The sequence below is a fragment of the Theobroma cacao genome, chromosome 3, assembly GCF_000208745.1.
Source record: "Theobroma cacao cultivar B97-61/B2 chromosome 3, Criollo_cocoa_genome_V2, whole genome shotgun sequence".
NCBI classification, from domain to species: Eukaryota; Viridiplantae; Streptophyta; class Magnoliopsida; order Malvales; family Malvaceae; genus Theobroma; species Theobroma cacao.
In genome coordinates this window covers 27,434,176-27,452,063 of record NC_030852.1, presented here as the reverse complement: position 1 = coordinate 27,452,063, position 17,888 = coordinate 27,434,176, and the positions used below count along the sequence as shown (strand labels likewise).

Below are 17,888 nucleotides of genomic sequence, written 5' to 3'. Positions count from 1 at the left end.
ATTAAACTAAGAAAAGGCTATATTAAGATAACTTAAGATTAAATGGTACCGTTCGTAGAACGGGCGTCACGGAGGTGCTAACCCTTCTCCGTGGGTAACCGCACTCCCGAACCCATCTCTAAAAAAACGTGGACCAGTTCTCGTTCTTTCGACGGACCTAAGATTAATTTAGGACTTTGTCGATTAAGAATCGGGTTAATAGGTGACCAATCACACCTTAGATAAACATGATTGGTGGCGACTCCCACACCCACACGATTTTAATTTTCGCCCGCGTCTGGCGGACGGGTATTCGGACCCGCACGTCACGACAAGCAGCAGTGTGTGTGGGGTTAACATTGCACGAGTACGATATAAAATTAAATAAATTTAATTTTAAAATTATATATTAAATATGTCAAATTCACTTAATTCATCTTAAATTCATTTATTTTGTTTAATTAATAGTGTTACCATTTCGATATGTATATCTCGTTTATTCATTTATGATTTGTATAAAAAATTTGTATAAACTTTTTTTGAATTTATTAATATATTATTTTTATTTTATAAATAGCTTTTATAACCCAAGACATGGTATGTGACAATGGCGCGGAAGTCTTTAATCTTGACTTTTGGTGTTTTTATATAATGATGAATTATGGATATTATTTGAATTTTATTGTGATTCTCTTGTGTTGATGTTGATAGATTTTTCATATGCTTGATAGATATTATTTTTTTTGAAAAGCAAGGAGATTTCATTAATCGGATGGGAAAAAGATTTCCCCTGTACAAGAGGCACAGCGTACAGCCAAAGCAAAACAAAAGGAATATTGGTTAGTATACCCATCTCATGAAGGGGTATACTTCCCCAGAACTCTTGTTCAAAATTAAATCACACATCTGGACTCAAAAGTTCATCGTAGACTTACAAAAAGAGTCAGCAAAAAATCAGTCCTTCCATTCAGCATTCTGGAAAAGAACCACCAAGACCGGTTTGGAGTCCTAACCTTCCGTCATTTGAGAATCCAGAAAAAACATCTCCAAAAAGCACAAAGACAGCAATTCAATCCATCCCACAGTAGAAAAAACACACAGGAAATCCAAGCATAACCATCCAGCTGGCCTTTTGAAAAAAAGATGGGAGTGTCATCAACAAAAAAAAGGGGTTCTTACCTTGTCAGACAATCTCACCAGATAAAGTGATGGAGAAAAAAGAGAAACGAGGTAGGCTACCCCTTTTAAGCCCAAGAAGCTTACATCGGGTTATGAAATTCAATCAAGTCAACTTCTCTGCCCACTCCTTCCTTAGCCAAGAGATCAACTTCCCGATTCCCTTCCCTCAGAGTGTGTCTAATTTTCCAATCTGTCACTCTTTTCTTTAAGACTTCTATGTGCAACATCCATTTCCTCAACCTCCAAGCTGTTTTGGAAGGGTCATTAATCCACCTGATGGCATTTCGTGAGTCACTCTCGATAACAAGGGAATGGTTGTGCGCCTATATGGAGTTTGAGAACAAGATGAAAGCTTCCCTAATGCCCAGATATTTTGCCAGATTTGAATCTCCACTGCCTATAGCTTTGGAAAATTTGATAAGGACTTCCCCCTTTTCATTCCTAAGTAAGCCTCCGATTCCCGCTTCACCTGGGCTTCCATTCGCAGCACCATCGACATTGAATTTTACTGCATCAGCACCTGGTTTCTCCTAAACAATTAAGGGTCTTATGTTCTCATCTCTCTGCTGATTGAGACCAATAGTAGGGAATCTGTAAATATCAATGATCGAACTAGCAGTATCTTGCCATATAGCCTTAACCCACATAGCCACTCTGAGTTTAATCAATTCCCAAATGACTTCTTTGTCCCAAACTTTGTTGTGAAAAACCACCTTGTTCCTGCCAATCCATACGGTCCAAGTAATAGCGAACATCGCTGTTTTCCAGACCCTTTCACAATTTGATGCCATCTTAATGTTGTTCCACATAATCGTTAGCTTTTTGAATCTTACTGGCATAACCCAAGCTAAACCCCACTCATTACACCAATCATACCACAGACTTATCACGCTTTTGCAACCAACAAATAAGTGATCCACGATTTCAATGCACTTGTTACAGAGCGGGCATGATGCATGAGCACTGTTGATAATCCCTCTTTTTAGTAACTCTCTTTTGACTGCAGCTTTATCATGCAAGAGTTGCCAGACCAGAGCTTCCGTTTTATGCAGTGCTATGCCCCCCTAAACCTATTTCCATACCCTTTGGGTTATCCGTCCCTGTTCACCATACTTTTTCCATAACGATTTGACTGAAAATGTGTCATTGGCAGTTTTCTTCCACACTAGCTCATCTCTTATGTTTTCACAAAGAAAGAAATCACCGATTGTCTTAATAAAAGTATTGTACTACTCTTGTTCCCAACCAAAGCTATTCCTTCTGAGCTTGACTTTCCATTCCCAAATCCCGTTTTCCCATTGCCCAAACTCTTTGACAGTTTCACATTTGTTTTCAGCCAATGCGAAAATTCTTGGGAACATCTCTTTTAAGCAACTGCTCTCCATCTACTCATCAATCCAAAAGCGAATATTCTCACCATCGTCGAGAGCAAAGCCAAAAAAAGGTTGAACCTGCATAAAAAAGGAGTTAGTGGGGAATACGGGTTTTGTGATGTTTTTCCAAATGGATGAAACTTTTTTTCCAATCAGCACTTAGGGCAGAAGACACTTTACATTCTCCTCATTTTTTTGACTCACCACTTTCCTCCACAGACTCTCCCTTTCACTTCTATACCTCCATATCCCTTTGGTTAAAAGAGCCTTATTTTTTGTCTGTAGGTCAATGATGCCCAGTCCCCCTTCATTTCTCGACTTGCACACCTTATCTCACCCTATGTAGTGGATCCTTTTTCTATTTTCGCTTCCACCCCAAAGGAATCTTCGTTGAATTTTTTTCAATTTCATTACTCATTCCAATAAGCATGGGAAAAATAGACATGTGATAAGTTGGTAAATTGGAAAGCACTGACCTCATAATCGTGATTCTTCCTCCCATGGATAGCAACTTTGATTGCCAGCCAGTAAGTTTATTTTGAAATTTTTGATTGACTGGCCTCCAAGTTAGCTTTGATCTGTGGTTAGCGCCCAGAGGAAGCCCTAAATAAGAACTGGGCAGCGATTCGTTTTTACATCCCACCAAGTTTGCCCACTCCTCAATAATATTTGACTCCATATCAATCTCCATTAGACTGCTTTTAGCAAAGTTAATCTTGAGGTCAGACATCGATTGAAAAATTCTAAGAACCCTTTTAATGGTCTTTATCTGCTCAAGATCAAGATAGTAGAAAATCATAGTGTCGTTCGCGAATTGGAGGTGGGAAACCGTGAGTCCATTTCTGCCAACAAGTATACCATTGAAAAAACCTTTCCTTTCAGCTTCTTTCATCAGAGAGCTGAATCCTTTCGCTACCAAGTTGAATAAAAAAGGGGACAGCGAACACCTTTGACGTAATCCTTGTCTCATGCGGAAGTTATTTGTGGGTGATCCATTCACAACTTGATAGATATTATTGTTATATTATAATTGTTTTATGATTATTAATTTTAATTTTGAATAGTAGAGTTTATATTTTATTTGTGTATGTTAAAATTAAATTATTAATAAAAATATTTTAATTTAATCATATTAATCATTTAAACGAGTTATTATTTGTGTCATATTGTATAAAATTTAATTTAACTCATTTAATAAATATGTTAAGCATGTCGTATCGTGTGCATATTTAATAAATATATTCGTGTACATGTTATGATTTTGATATATTTAATTAATTGTGTTGTGTTTGTAGTTATCTATTTAAATATTAATACTTTATATTTATGCGAGACAATTAAAAGACTTAGACACAAATTATAAACTGCACTTAGCACAAACCTTGAACATCTTCTCTCTCTTTTTCAAATCACTATAAAGAACAATGCCAGTTATTTGAATATTTGCCTGTTCCCTTTCTGTTTTTGTGCCGATAATAATAACTTTTGAAAGTATAAATTTTATGGCAATGTTATTGAGCTCAATTTAATGACGGCATTCAGCATCATTATGTAAATTATACTTATTTTTATATATAAATAGATTGAAAATAGAAATATAAAAGTAAAAGAGAAGTAGAAAAGCATATTATTAAATATTTTGTATTTGTCCGTTAACGTCACCGTGTGATTAAAACTTAAAAGAATTGGGTTTTTTTATTTTTTATTATTATTATTTGTTTTGCTGGAATAACAAAACCAGAAAAGGGTAGTTACAACGTGCCACAACAAGAAAATGACAATTATGCCCTATGAGTGCATTCTTCTTTTCCGTCGAAGTTCCGATCTTCCAGATGCTTCGAGAAGCCAATTCATCTTTCGCAAAAACCCTAATCCTAAAATTCAACCCAAACCCCCACGATCTCTGACGCTAAATCCCAGAAATCCGATTCCACTCCTTCCAAATTTCAGTTCAAGTGCGGCAATCTCACTACTTCATGGGAATAATAAAAAGCAGTTTTTCGTTCATCGCAGGTACGGTTTGCGGAATTTACATTGCCCAGAACTACAACGTTCCCAACATCAAAAGGCTGGCTGACACCGCCTTCTTCATGGCCAAGCATGTCGAAGAGAAATACCGCAAGCCCAAGAACAGGGACGACGATTAGCTGCTATACGAATCCGTTTTTTAGGAACCAATGGAATCAACAGGTTCAATTTTGTTTTCTCTTCATGATTACGGGAAAGAAAAAAGATTATTTTGTTGGATCAAATACGATATTGGGGTTTTGTACAAGAGAAGCAAAGATAAATTACTGACAAAATTGGGTGCTCTTTTACTCAATTGGGGATATATTGGTTTGAATATTGTTGGTTTTTAAAAAAGTTTATACTTTAATTTTGAAATTGGAATCTTATGTTTTGGGATTTTGGGTTGATTGGTGTTTAGGGAATGAATGCAACAGGTCTTCAAAAGCCTGTAGCCTGTTCTTACTCACTCGGGCGTTTGTTCTTTTCATAGCTTGAGAAACGATAATTTACCATTAACTTGGTTTCAAAACAATGTCAGGCTTTGCATAATTCAATATTTTGTTCAATGATGGAGTTATGTTGATTTTGTATATGGAATTTTTGCAGGTGTTAGTACTATTGAATTAATTCTATTTTGCATGATAGGCAGTGATCATTCTTTTCATTACGAACTGGTGGATGAGTTTTCAAGTGGTTGTTAATTTTGGAATGTATGATATTTTCAATCAGCTGCAATACAGTTGCCAGCTGGGTTAACCCTTTCAATTAGCATTAGCCCTTTAAGTTTCTGAGATGGATTTCCCTTTTAGGCATTGCTTTTATTGAAGGGAGACCCTTTCCTTGTTAACTTTATTTGATGTTAACCTTGTGTTGTGTGTTTCTTACACCTGCAGTTCGGTGGTTAATCCTGTGCCTTGATAGCTTCCAATTTTTGTTTTGGAAATTAGAACTACTCAGTTTTAAGAGTTAAGCGAATTGCTTATCTTTGACATCTGGTTATTAGTGAATTATGGCGTGGGGTTGGTTGTGTGTCGTTCCTCGGTTTGGAGTGCTTTGTGAGGCTTTTCTGGTGCCTTGCTCTCTCAAGGCTCTCTTAAGTCTTGAGTTTTCTGGCATAAAGGGCAAGTAGAATGTAGCTTCTAAGTGTTGGTGGTTATAGGTTATAGGGAAAGTGTATATTCGATGCCGGCATTGTCCCAGCTATCGTCATGATAGATAAGATAGATAGGTAATAATGCTTCTGTTCTCTTTCCGCAGCATATCCATCATGTCATGGCTTTCAAGTTATGTATATCAAGTGTATGCTTTCTTGCACGAGGCCTAAACATGGGCAATTTGGTGGCTACTTGAATTTTTGTTTTGAATCTCAATACTTTGGTCAAACTGTTGTTAGTGGTTTATCCTTTTTCTTTTGAGAATGTTTTAATAGAAACACCAGCAAAGATAATAATAAAAATTGATCCTCGTTCTCGTTCATGGGAGTAGCTACACCCAATTAAACTTTTAATGGAAAGTACCCTACCCTGAGAAAATGTTCACCCTAGATATCATAACAAGTTTAAATCTCTTCAACGCTGACTAGATTGGCGTAATTCCGGGGGCATTGGTATATCAACAGTAGGTCCTTAACTGTGCGCAGACTGCAATAGCTCTGTGAACAGGATCAGATAAGAAGTTGCTTACCAGCTCCTAGTTAATGGGAGCGCCTGAATCAACCTCTAGGAATGCCTGTTGAGTAAGGATGTAACCAAAACGTGGAGCCCAAGCTCTACTTTCTTGAACCCAATCGTGCAGTTGTGGAACAATTATCAACCATGGAAGAAACTCCTCGAGTATGCATGAAGGGGTTCTGTCGCAACGTGCGGGTCCGGGAATCCGTCCGTCAGACGTCGGCGAAAATTAAAATCGTTTAGGAGTCGCCACCAATCTTTTTTATCTAGGTGTGATTGGTCACCTATTAACTCGATACTATCGACGAAGTTCTAAATTGATTTTAGATTCGTCGACAGAGTGAGAATTGGTTCACGTTTTTAGAGATGGGTTCGGGAGTGCGGTTACGCACGGAGAAGGGTTAGCACCTCCGTGGCGCCCGTTCTATGAACGGTACCATTTAATCTCAAGTCATCTTAATATAGCCTTCTCTTAGTTTAATCACTACTTTATTAATTAAATTTTTATTAAATTAACAGACTGGGTTTTTTTTTATTTGGTTTTACGTATGCACATGATGCAAGCGTAAAATGATGTCATGACTTATTTATTTTAAATGATGGAGTCGGTAATCTTTTATTAGAAAATTGTTCGAAGATCATCTCAACGCTTTGGTGAAGTTTCGAAATTTTCCTCACCTAGAGATATTATCGGAAGAACTCGTCTCTACAAGCTCATCGGGAAAATCCCATCATCGGGATTCCCGCACCATTTGCAAAATAAATGTGGCATGCAATGACAATATAAAATGATAAAATCTACATGATCGTGTTTATTAATTAGTTGGTTGGTAATATTAACATGCTTAATAATTTCAGGTAATTTATTGACTTATTCATATATTTATCATTATTATTTATCATTATCATTATATACTATTTTAAACAACAATTATTCAGACTAATGGGTATAGGAGTATAGAATTCGGATTTATCCCGACGCTTCGATGAAAATCTGTTTCGAACTCCGTCCTTAAATGACCCACCTGAAAGAGACAACTCTTTGCCTCTTTTAGGTGGTAATACTCAAGTAATTGTTTCATTTATTTATTTTTATTATTTGCAAGCCTCTAAATATATTTATAATATTTTTTATTATTGTTATTATTTATATATATATTTTTCTTAAAAAAAATCTATAAGTATTATGAATTTTCTTTCTATTTATTTATTTATTTTATGTATATATATTTATTCTTCTTTTATTATTATTTTTATTTACTACTATCATTATTATTTTTTAGCATTAAAAGAGACATTTATATATATATGGCTAACTTTCCTAATGTGGTTTAAATCATAATAAAAATGTAATTTTTTTAAAACAAAACGGGCTAACTTCAAATTAATTGAAATAGGCTCAAACCAAAGAAAATGGGTTATACTTTACTGGGCTCGAATTAGCCAAACTCGTCGACCCGCAGAAGCCCAAATCTGTTACACCCGGCTTGCCTCCTGAGATCCACAAAACAGAGTTTAAAACGCACCGTTTGTTGCCTGTGGGGCTGCTCAAAACGACGTCGTTTGGGCCTGGACCTTTCAACTTCTGCCACTCCACTAAAACGACACCGTTTTGCTCTCCTTCTTCTGGGTATAAAAACCCTTTTTAGCTTTTTTTATTCATTTTCAAATTTCTTTTTCTCTCTCTAGCTGGCCACTCTCTGTCTTCTCTCTAAAACCTTCTTTCCTCTCTTCGTCGGCGTCCTTTCTTCTCTCTCGTCGGCCTCTCTCTTTCTTCTCTCTATTCGCTGGCCTCTCTCCGAACACTTACTCGTCGGACTCTCTCTCTCTTCTCTCTAATCGTCGGCCTCTCTCCAAACACCTACTCTCTACCCGTTGGTCACCGCAAAAACTCTCTTTTCGTTTCACTTCTTCCCTTCTTCAACTTTCAGCCGGTAGCCTCCCTTGACGTCGATTTCCCTGTCGATTCTCTCCTACCCAAAAAACTTTTTTCTACCCTTAAACTCCCCTCTCCCTCATTTTTCAGATCTCACTAGTTTTCTTTTTTGGTTTTTTCTTTGTATTTGTTTTGATTTTTTTGTATTTCTTTGCTTATGGTTAGGTAGCTTCTGGTGGTAGCTTTTTTATCTGTGTTTTCTGTCCTCTTTCTGTAGACACTTAAAAAAAATAATAATAATAATTTTAAATTATAATAAAATAAATTAAAATATAAAATAATATAAAAAAATATTAAAAAAAAGGGATGGCTGGGCGTATGCCCAGCCATCCCTTCCCCCAACCACCACGTATGATGGGGTTCTGGCCACCAACTCCCTGGTGTCAGAACCCCATCGCCGAGTTGTCCAAATTTTTGGACAACCCGGCTTTTTAAGGACCACCTGCAAAAACCAAACAGGGGGGCAGAAAACACAGATCAAAAAGCTACCACCGAAAGCTACCTAGCCACAAGCAAAGAAATACAAAAAAATCAAAACAAACACAAAGAAAAAATCAAAAAAGAAAACTAGTGAGATCTGAAAAATGAGGGAAATGAGAGTTTAAGGGTAGAAAAAAGTATTTTGGGTAGGGGAGAATCGACAGGGAGATCGGCGTCAAGGGAGGCTACCGGCTGAAAGTTGAAGAAGGGAAGAAGTGAAACGAAAAGAGTTTTTGCGGTGGCCGGTGGGTAGAAAGTAGGTGTTTAGAGAAAGGCCGACGATTAGAGAGAAGAGAGAGAGGTCGACGAGTAGGTGTTCGGAGAGAGGTCGACCAGAGAGAGAAGAAAGAACGTCGGCAAAGAGAGGAAAGAAGGTTTTAGAGAGAAGACAGAGAATGGCCAGCTAGAGAGAGAAAAAGAAATTTGAAAATGAATAAAAAAAGCTAAAAAGGGTTTTTATACCCAGAGGAAGGAGAGCAAAACGGTGTCGTTTTAGTGGAGTGACAGAAGTTGGAAGGTCTAGGCCCAAACGACGTCGTTTTGAGCAGCCCCACAGGCACCAAACGGTGCGTTTTGAACTCTGCTTTGTGGATCTCAGGAGGCAGGCCGGGTGTAACAGATTTGGGCTTCTGCAGGTCGACGGGTTGGGCTAATTCGAGCCCAGTAAGGTATAACCCATTTTCTTTGGTTTGGGCCTATTTCAATTAATTTGAAGTTAGCCCGTTTTGTTTTAAAAAAATTACATTTTTTATTATGATTTAAACCACATTAGGAAAGTTAGCCATATATATATAAATGTTTCTTTTAATGCTAAAAAATAATAATGATAGTAGTAAATAAAAATAATAGTAAAAGAAGAATAAATATATATACATAAAATAAATAAATAAATAGAAAGAAAATTCATAACACCTATAGATTTTTTTTAAGAAAAAAATATATATAAATAATAACAATAATAAAAAATATTATAAATATATTTAGAGGCTTGCAAATAATAAAAAATAAATGAAACAATTACTTGAGTATTACCACCTAAAAGAGGCAAAGAGTTGTCTCTTTCAGGTGGGTCACTTAAGGGAGGAGTTCGAAACGGATTTTCATCGAAGCGTCGGGATAAGTCCGAATTCTATACTCCTATACCCATTAGTTCGAATAATTGTTGTTTAAAATAGTATATAATGATAATGATAAATATATGAATAAGTCAATAAATTACCTGAAATTGTTAAACATGTTAATATTACCAACCAACTAATTAATAAACACGGTCATGTACATTTCATCATTTTATATTGTCATTGCATGCCACATTTATTTTGCAAATGGTGCGAGAATCCCGATTATGGGATTTTCCCGAGGAGCTTGTAGAGACGAGTTCTTTTGGGGATATCTCTAGGTGAGGAAAATTTCGAGACTTCACCAAAGCATTGGGATGGTCTTCGAATAATTTTTCAATAAAAGATTATCGACTCCATCATTTAAAATAAATAAGTCATGACATCATTTTACGCTTGCATCATGTGCATACGTAAAACCAAATAAAAGAAAAACTCAGTATGTCAATTTAATTAATAAAGTAGGGATTAAACTAAGAGAAGGCTATATTAAGATGACTTGAGATTAAATGGTACTGTTTGTAGAACAGGCGTCACGGAGGTGCTAACCCTTCTCCGTACGTAACCGCACTCCCGAACCCATCTCTAAAAACGTGGACCAGTTCTCACTCTGTCGACGAATTTAAAATCAATTTAGAACTTCGTCGATAGAATCGAGTTAATAAGTGACCAATCACACCTAGATAAAAAAGATTGGTGGCGATTCCTAAACGATTTTAATTTTCGTCGACGTCTGACGGACGGATTCCCAGACTTGCACGTTGCGACAGGTTCAAGGAATCAACCGCTTCAATCAGACTCTGATGATGATTTTTGAGTCTGAATGGCCCTTCTTTCTCAAGACCCCAATCTGGTGGCAATGATTCATCAAGTTTTAAAAGTAGTCTACTCTCTTCCTCTAGCTGCTGGCATATTATTTGCTGAAAATCCAGTGCTGGCAGTTGGCTCTTAATTCAAGATTGCTAAGAATGAAGAAAACGAAAATTATGGGTGCTAAATAATTGGTATCTTGGTACAATCGTTTTATCCCGTTTTCTATGTCTCCTTGCCCTACCTACAAAACCCACCAAAAGATTAGTTGGCAAAGGGAACGAACCAAAAGATAAAAGTGACTAACCAGTAAATCTGAAGCAGCTATGTCCATATAGAAGTCAAAATGTATCTTTTACTATGTAGAAAGTTAAATTGTTTATTCTTTTGTTCAGTTATCATGGAATGCACCAGTTTTCATCAGGGTATTGTAAACTTGTTAGATTACAAGGGGAAGAGCCTTGTTATTCACCTTTGAATGGCTTTGGAGATTCATTTAGAAAGCTAACAGCGTTCAGAAGTACCAGGTTCCCTTACAACTAGGCTTAGTGTTTTCCTTGGTTGTTGGTTCTTTCATTTATTCCACAGCCGGCCTAAGAAATATGGATCCATGAAAATATCATTTTCTTTTCTGGGAGAATTGGCATATTTCTCCTCAGAAAGCATTCTTTCATTATTTTCATGTTGGGCCGTGATCTGTTATCGGGTTAAGGGTCCAGAACAGGGCCATGCACTCCATTTCTTCTTCTCTAATTCGCAATACTTTGTTACATTTGATGGAAAAATTCCATCACCATTAAAAGTAACAAAGGCAAAAGATAGGAAACGACCGGTGCATATTATTATATGCAGAAAGACAAAAGAAAGATAGCATAGGATTTTACGTTTCTTACTAATCTATTTGTAAAATTTAGAAAAGTTGTCACTATGTGTGGTTTAGGGATGAGAATCAGTTTTCTAATCTCTATGAGAGACGGATAAAGAGAGAGAAAGTGAAGATTAATCAAGTGATTTTGAGAGATCAATAGGAATATAGGTTAATATTATTTTATGTTGATTGACGCACCTAGCAAAATTTCATTCGTAATTCGTAAATGATTAATATTTAATTTAAAAATTTTTAATTTTATAATTTGAAATAATCGTGATTTGTAAATGATTGATATTTAATTTATAATTTTTTAATTTCGTGGTTTACGCGGTAATCAAATCAAGTTCGTGGCTGATACACAAAAGTAGAAATCATCTTGATATCTGTGGTCCATACAAAAATCACTATGAGATTGATTAATTAAGTAAGGGACCAAAGGTCGGTTTCATCATTTTAGTATTAGTTTAGTCTTAGCGAGTGACAGAGCCAGTAAACCGCTGGGGTTAAAACCGACAAACAGCATAAAACCCTGCCAAAGCATCTATTTACTGCCACTATGTTATAATCTTGGTTAGGGAAAATTTCCCATTAAACTCTTCATATCTTTAGAATAATCTTGAAACCTAAACATTTAAAACTATTTCAGTGTTTAAAATTTCATGTCTTGTTTCATTGTTATAAAATTTCATAAAAAGGTTATGAAATTTCATATTGAAACATTTGATAAATAATTAGTGCATGTATTTTTTTATTTAAAAAATTAATTTTTTTTTCATAATATATATATATATATAATATTTATATGTTCAAATGACTGTTAAGAAAACGGCCTTGCGTCTAAGAAAATGTTTTCATTTGTCTGGATAGCAGTATTCCCCATGTTAAATGTGGCAAAGAATAAACAAGGTAAGAATAAACCAGGTAAAGAGCTCCTGCTCCTGGCAATGGCATCATTTTCAACTTGCCAACCCAGGCTTTTTCTTTCAGGATAATTAATTGAAATATCTAGCCAACAATTACACCTGGACCAGCCTGCTTGCAACCATTAAGAGGACCAGCATTTTCCTTTGTTGCATATCTGATAGCAGCCATTATAGAAGCATAGCTTTCTCAAAGTCAAGTGGGCCGGTCCAGCGTTTGTTGGAGAACATTTATAATATAAGTGGTCGAGACACGCATGGGCAGAGCAGCTGTTTTCAATCGTCTAGTCAGAAAACCTTTTGTGTGGACCAAGTTTTTCCCCGCTCCATTCCCTGTGTTTATGCACATTTTGTACCTTTTCACCTTTCACACATCTATATGGGGCACCACTCTGGGCCAGTTTTCATATTTGGACGTGCTTTCCGGCCAACAGTTGTCTTACATTGTCTACCTGGATCCTCAACAGTCCTAAACAGGACTCCACTATCAAACTTGTTTCATGGACATTTCTGATTTCCTTTTCCTGAATCCTGGTTACAGAAACATAGGCAACTCTTTTTCACTAAAAAATTGGTCGATGGTTTGATTCACTCTTTTGTTTTGCCAGTAAATTTTGTTTGTGTATAGGCCATGGATGCACAAATAAATATGGCTCCAATCAGGAAATGCTTAAACACTTTGACAATAAAGAAAGGGTGATATTCTGAATAAGCAATAATATTTGAATGATATTATAGCATACAATATGTACATACGGAGGGACATGGAAAATCCTCCCTCCCTGCCCTCTTTTTTTTTTCTCTTTTCCTTTTTCTCCCAACCTCTCCCTCCATTAACCAAGTAAAAAAAATAACTAATAAAAACATGTATCAATCTAAAACCATGGAGAAGGCTACAAAAATCTTCTCCTTGCCCAAGCCATAATCAAAGGCTCTTCCCTCTTCATTTTATAGCTAGAGCTAAGACAGACATGAAAACCACACACTTTATACAGACGGAGCTCCTGTTGCCCCTGCAATAAATCAAACATCCAGTTCTGCAGCTTCAGATCTTGACTCCTGTCCACCTTGTGACCTTGATTCAGAAATCCTTGCAGCCACCTCGGCCACCACAAGCCTTGTCAACAACAGCCCTGCTACTAGAGCTGCTCCCATAAGCATGGTAAAAACTGCACTCCAGCTCTTGGCAGAAATGTAACCAGTTAATAATGGTCCAATTGCAGCACCAACAGAACCTGTTCCATCTATGATTGCTGTCACAGTTGCCAATGCCTTTGAGTTCCCCTTTAACGAACTGTGTGTTCCCAGGTCGGCCGAGACGGCAGTTGTTATAAGAGCATAGGGCCCATTTACAAACATGCCGGAGATGAACATGAGAGCTATGTTCATTGCCAAGGAAATATGTCCATAACTACGATAGAAATAAAGAGCAGGGATAGCGCAATACATAAAAGTTGCTGCTGTTATGGCTCTGGCATCTAGACGATCAGAAATGTGGCCAGCTAAGATTCCTCCGAGCACCCCTCCAACATCAAAAAATGTTGACATGTTTCCAGCTGTCTCGTTGGATAAATATTTTCCCTCAATCGCTGCCAGATAGATGAATAGAAACGAAAATTAGTAATGAATCATCTATAGTCAGCCAAGAACATTTTAGAATCCATGAATTCAGCATGTTAATGTAGTCATTGAATTTACATCAAAGGATGAACAAAAATCCTATGGAGATAGTTCAGAACAAAATGCAAGCAATTCAAAAGTTATGAAACAGCTTCAGGCATTCTAATGGGACAAAAGGTATTCCATGTTGGTTAAAAAAGGTCACAAGTACCTTGGGTCTATACAAATTCGATATTTCTATAATTCTATGTCAACTAGCGACAATCCATAGAGTGCCCTGTTTTTTTCTATGGTCAAGGAAATCAGTCTTTTAATGATAGTACATGGATGCAGAAATATGTGATTGGTGAAAGAAAATATATTAGAATACCTGTATGGCTAATGTAGTATGGAAGCCAATAGAGGAATGTGTAAGCAACCAATTTGGCAAAGAAGAGGCAAAATGCAAAAGGAGCAACCCCAGGGATTTTCCATGCTTCTATGAACCCCACAGCTTTTTCCTTAAGCTCAGTATCTGAGCCCAACAGAGGCTCTGTTACCCCCTCTCCATTCTTCCTAGGAGAATCTACTTCATCTTCTTCTCTATCAACTCCAACCGATTCAGGACAAACAGGCAGTAAAAGGAAAACCACCAAGCCCAAAAAAGCAATAATGAGACCTGGCACAACAAAGGACCAACCCCATCCATAGCTTAATAGTGCTGAAGCAATCAAAGAACCAGTAATGTTCCCAACAGATGTGTGGGCATTCCATATACCCATAATCAGCCCTCTCTTTTTCTTCCCGAACCAGTTACCTACTACAGCAACAACTGAAGGCCATCCTGTTGATTGAAACAAACCAGCGATCATTTGTACTATCAGGAAGTAGTAAAAACTATGGAGTTTAGCCCAGTATCCAACACCAAATAGTGCAGTAAACAAGCCAGTTCCGATCATTCCCACTGTCAGAAAGATCCTTAAGTTCATTCTATCACCCAAGTGTCCAGAGAAGTACATTCCAAAAGCATATACCGCGAGAAAGGCCACATCGAGTTCACCAAGCAAGGCGGTCCCATCAGATCCATTAAAAGGGGCCCAACCATCTCCTAGAACCCACGAAAGTCTTTTGCTTTCAGCAGGTTCACTAATGTATGTTATCCTCCATGGGAACTTCAAGCCTACATCAGATGACTGGGGATCAAGGGCACTCTTGACAATGCTGGTGGTTTTCCTTGTTGCATGGTAGCTAGTGTAAGCAAAAAACGTCACAATCAAGACAATGGCTTGATAGGTTTTATAAGAAAGCTTTGCTTTCGTAGTGGATTCTAAGAATCGAATTCCAAGAGGCTTGCTATAACTTCTCTCCGCTGGCAATTCAGATGGTGAACCCATATAATTTTGATTCCCTCAAAAAACTATAAAGAAGAAGTACGGCTCCAACTTCTCCTGATAGACCAAAAACAGCAAGCTGGACATTTGAGAAACCAATAAGCAATGTGAGACAGTTATTCAATAAGCAATTCCAAACTAATATTTACTCAACCAACAAGAGAATTCTAATAATAAAAGATCCTATAATCTAATCTAACAATCAAGTTAATGTTGATTCATACTAAATCAAACAATGATTTGATATCACTCAGAAATAGCACAAATATCGCAGAAAAGTCGTTAAATTCAGGGCAGAGTGCAGCGATGCTAATTTTCCATGAAATTTACCGTCCGTCAGTCCCCATATTACTCTCTTTTTTTTCCTCCATAAAAAAAAAAAGGAAAAAGAACAAGCCATGGCAAAGTTACCATATCAAGCTGCTATAAAATTGAGATACTGTGCTAAAAAGGTCCATCAAAATCTAGTCAAAGTTCAATTCAACTTCTAAGGTGAAAAAAACCAGTCCTTAGAAACTAAAAAAGATATTCCCTGTCTTCACTAAAGAAAAGACCCCGATTTATTTCTGACATGAACTCTCTCAAATTTAACATAAAAATCAACTGAATCCTTGGATGGATTGTATCCAAAGTCCACATAATCCGTTATCAATGATGCTAAATAAGAGAGGATTCAATAGGATCTTAAAAGAAAGCAACATATTTCAAAAAAGGGCGCTTAAAATGAAAACAAAACACGATCGAACGTTATATACTGCTTTGTAAAACGCAGGTGTGAATACAGATTACACATGAAAAAACAGAGAATCTCCAAGAAACAGGGACAAACTGAAAAAAATTTTCGGACTTTTCAACACACTGTTTGACCATTCGGAAAAGAAAACACCCAGTCTGTCACACTTGCTTCATAGGAGATTCCCTTCATTAAATCAATGTTACCCGCTAAAGAATGTCATGAAGAACTCAAAAAATCAATATAAGAAAAGAGGGTGAAAACCTGTTTACAAGAATCAGAAACAGACACATTTAACAAAATACAGCAATGAAAAAGATCATTACCTCTGGCTCAGCTGAGCACACTAGATTGCTTCGTGTTTCAATATAACTCTTTCTTTTCTCTCAAAAAATATATCTTTCTTTCCTCTCTCAATCTCTTCTCTTCTCTTCTTTTTTTTTCTCTCCTTTGGTTTTTCAGTTGCCAACAAACGAAAACGCCTCACCGTTTTAAGCTGTGACAGCGGGATGAGTCTTACTGGAAAAACAATTATTTAAATATGGGAATTTCCAATCGTGCCCCTACTTAGTTTCTCAGTAGTTTCCTGTTTACTCGTTTATATACGGTGCTCGGTTTCTGTGAGTTGACTTAATTGCCCCTCGATAACACATGCTGGTTACAGCAATTATTATGTGTTAACCTTGACCAAATTCCCACTACTACAAGACACAAAACTTAAATTCAGAAAAATAGACCAATTAGTTCAATTTCGTATATTGGTTTTGGAATTTTATTTTTGTTAATAAATTAATAATTACTTAAATTTACTATGATAGTAGTTTTTTTTCTTCTTTTTAATGGTGCAAGTCTCAAATAAAGTAAAAACTACATATGGAGTAGGAGAACGGAAGAAATATGCTTGTTAACTTTTCTTATGGTCTTTTTTCCAATTAAGTCGCTAAGAGCAATAGGCAACTAGATCGCGTTCACAATAAAATGAGCTATATATATAAATAGTAGTCTTTTTTCGTAATTAACATACTGGAGGTAATGAAATGAAATTGAAAGTTTGTGGTTACTTTTTTTTTTTTTGCCTTTTTCATAAATATATATGATTTTTTTTCTTATTAATTTTTTCCACATATGAAACTTGAAAGTAACAATATAATAAAGTCTTAAAAAGCGAAACCCTACAAGAGCAAGTCTTCCATATTGAGAAGAAAAAAATTGACACAGCAACCGACTGTTACCCACTTTCCTACGTATACTAGAAACATTTTTTGTTTTATTTTTCTCATAGATATACAAATCTCTGCATATTTTTTTGAATAAAAAACAAATTTCTGGATGCGTTTTCAACTAATTCGTGTCACGTGCTGTACCACTATCATCGGAAGACCAAAAACAAAAAGGGATATGATAAACAAATAGAAGCATATAGAAAACAGAGTGCGATCATCAAAATATTTCGGTTTAGTTTGCGTGAAGAACAAGTGCAAAAATTAAGTTTGTGTGTGTGTGTGTGACCAAATTGAATGTATCAATTTAATTTTTAATGAAAGCTATCAGGTTCAAACACCAGTGGATCAGTTATTTTATTAATAATTTTCTCTTTTCTTTTCCTTGCAAATCCATGCTTCGACTTTTGAAAATTCTTCTACATCGTAACACAAATTACACAAATTAAATTACTACTAAGCTTTTAGACTCATTTAAGTCAACCCATGATGAAATCTTTTCTCTAAATAAATAAAGAAAGAAAAAATGTTTAACTTTTAAATTATATATTATTAGTTTCTCTAAATAAATTTAAAGTTTTTTCTGATAAAATATTTTA

General features: G+C 36.2%; 2 protein-coding genes across 2 annotated transcripts; one reads left to right on the top strand and one right to left on the bottom strand.

Annotated features, from left to right (window-relative positions):
• Positions 4,298–5,159, top strand: LOC18605359. Its single transcript, XM_007038327.2, has one exon. It carries the CDS (start codon positions 4,508–4,510, stop codon positions 4,676–4,678), a length of 171 nt encoding a protein of 56 aa, XP_007038389.2. The 5' UTR covers positions 4,298–4,507; the 3' UTR covers positions 4,679–5,159.
• Positions 13,046–16,564, bottom strand: LOC18605358 (putative glycerol-3-phosphate transporter 1). Its single transcript, XM_007038325.2, has 3 exons — positions 16,396–16,564; positions 14,337–15,415; positions 13,046–13,935 (listed from the first exon to the last, which is right to left on the bottom strand). Exons 2-3 carry the CDS (start codon positions 15,337–15,339, stop codon positions 13,370–13,372), a joined length of 1,569 nt encoding a protein of 522 aa, XP_007038387.2. The 5' UTR covers positions 15,340–15,415; positions 16,396–16,564; the 3' UTR covers positions 13,046–13,369.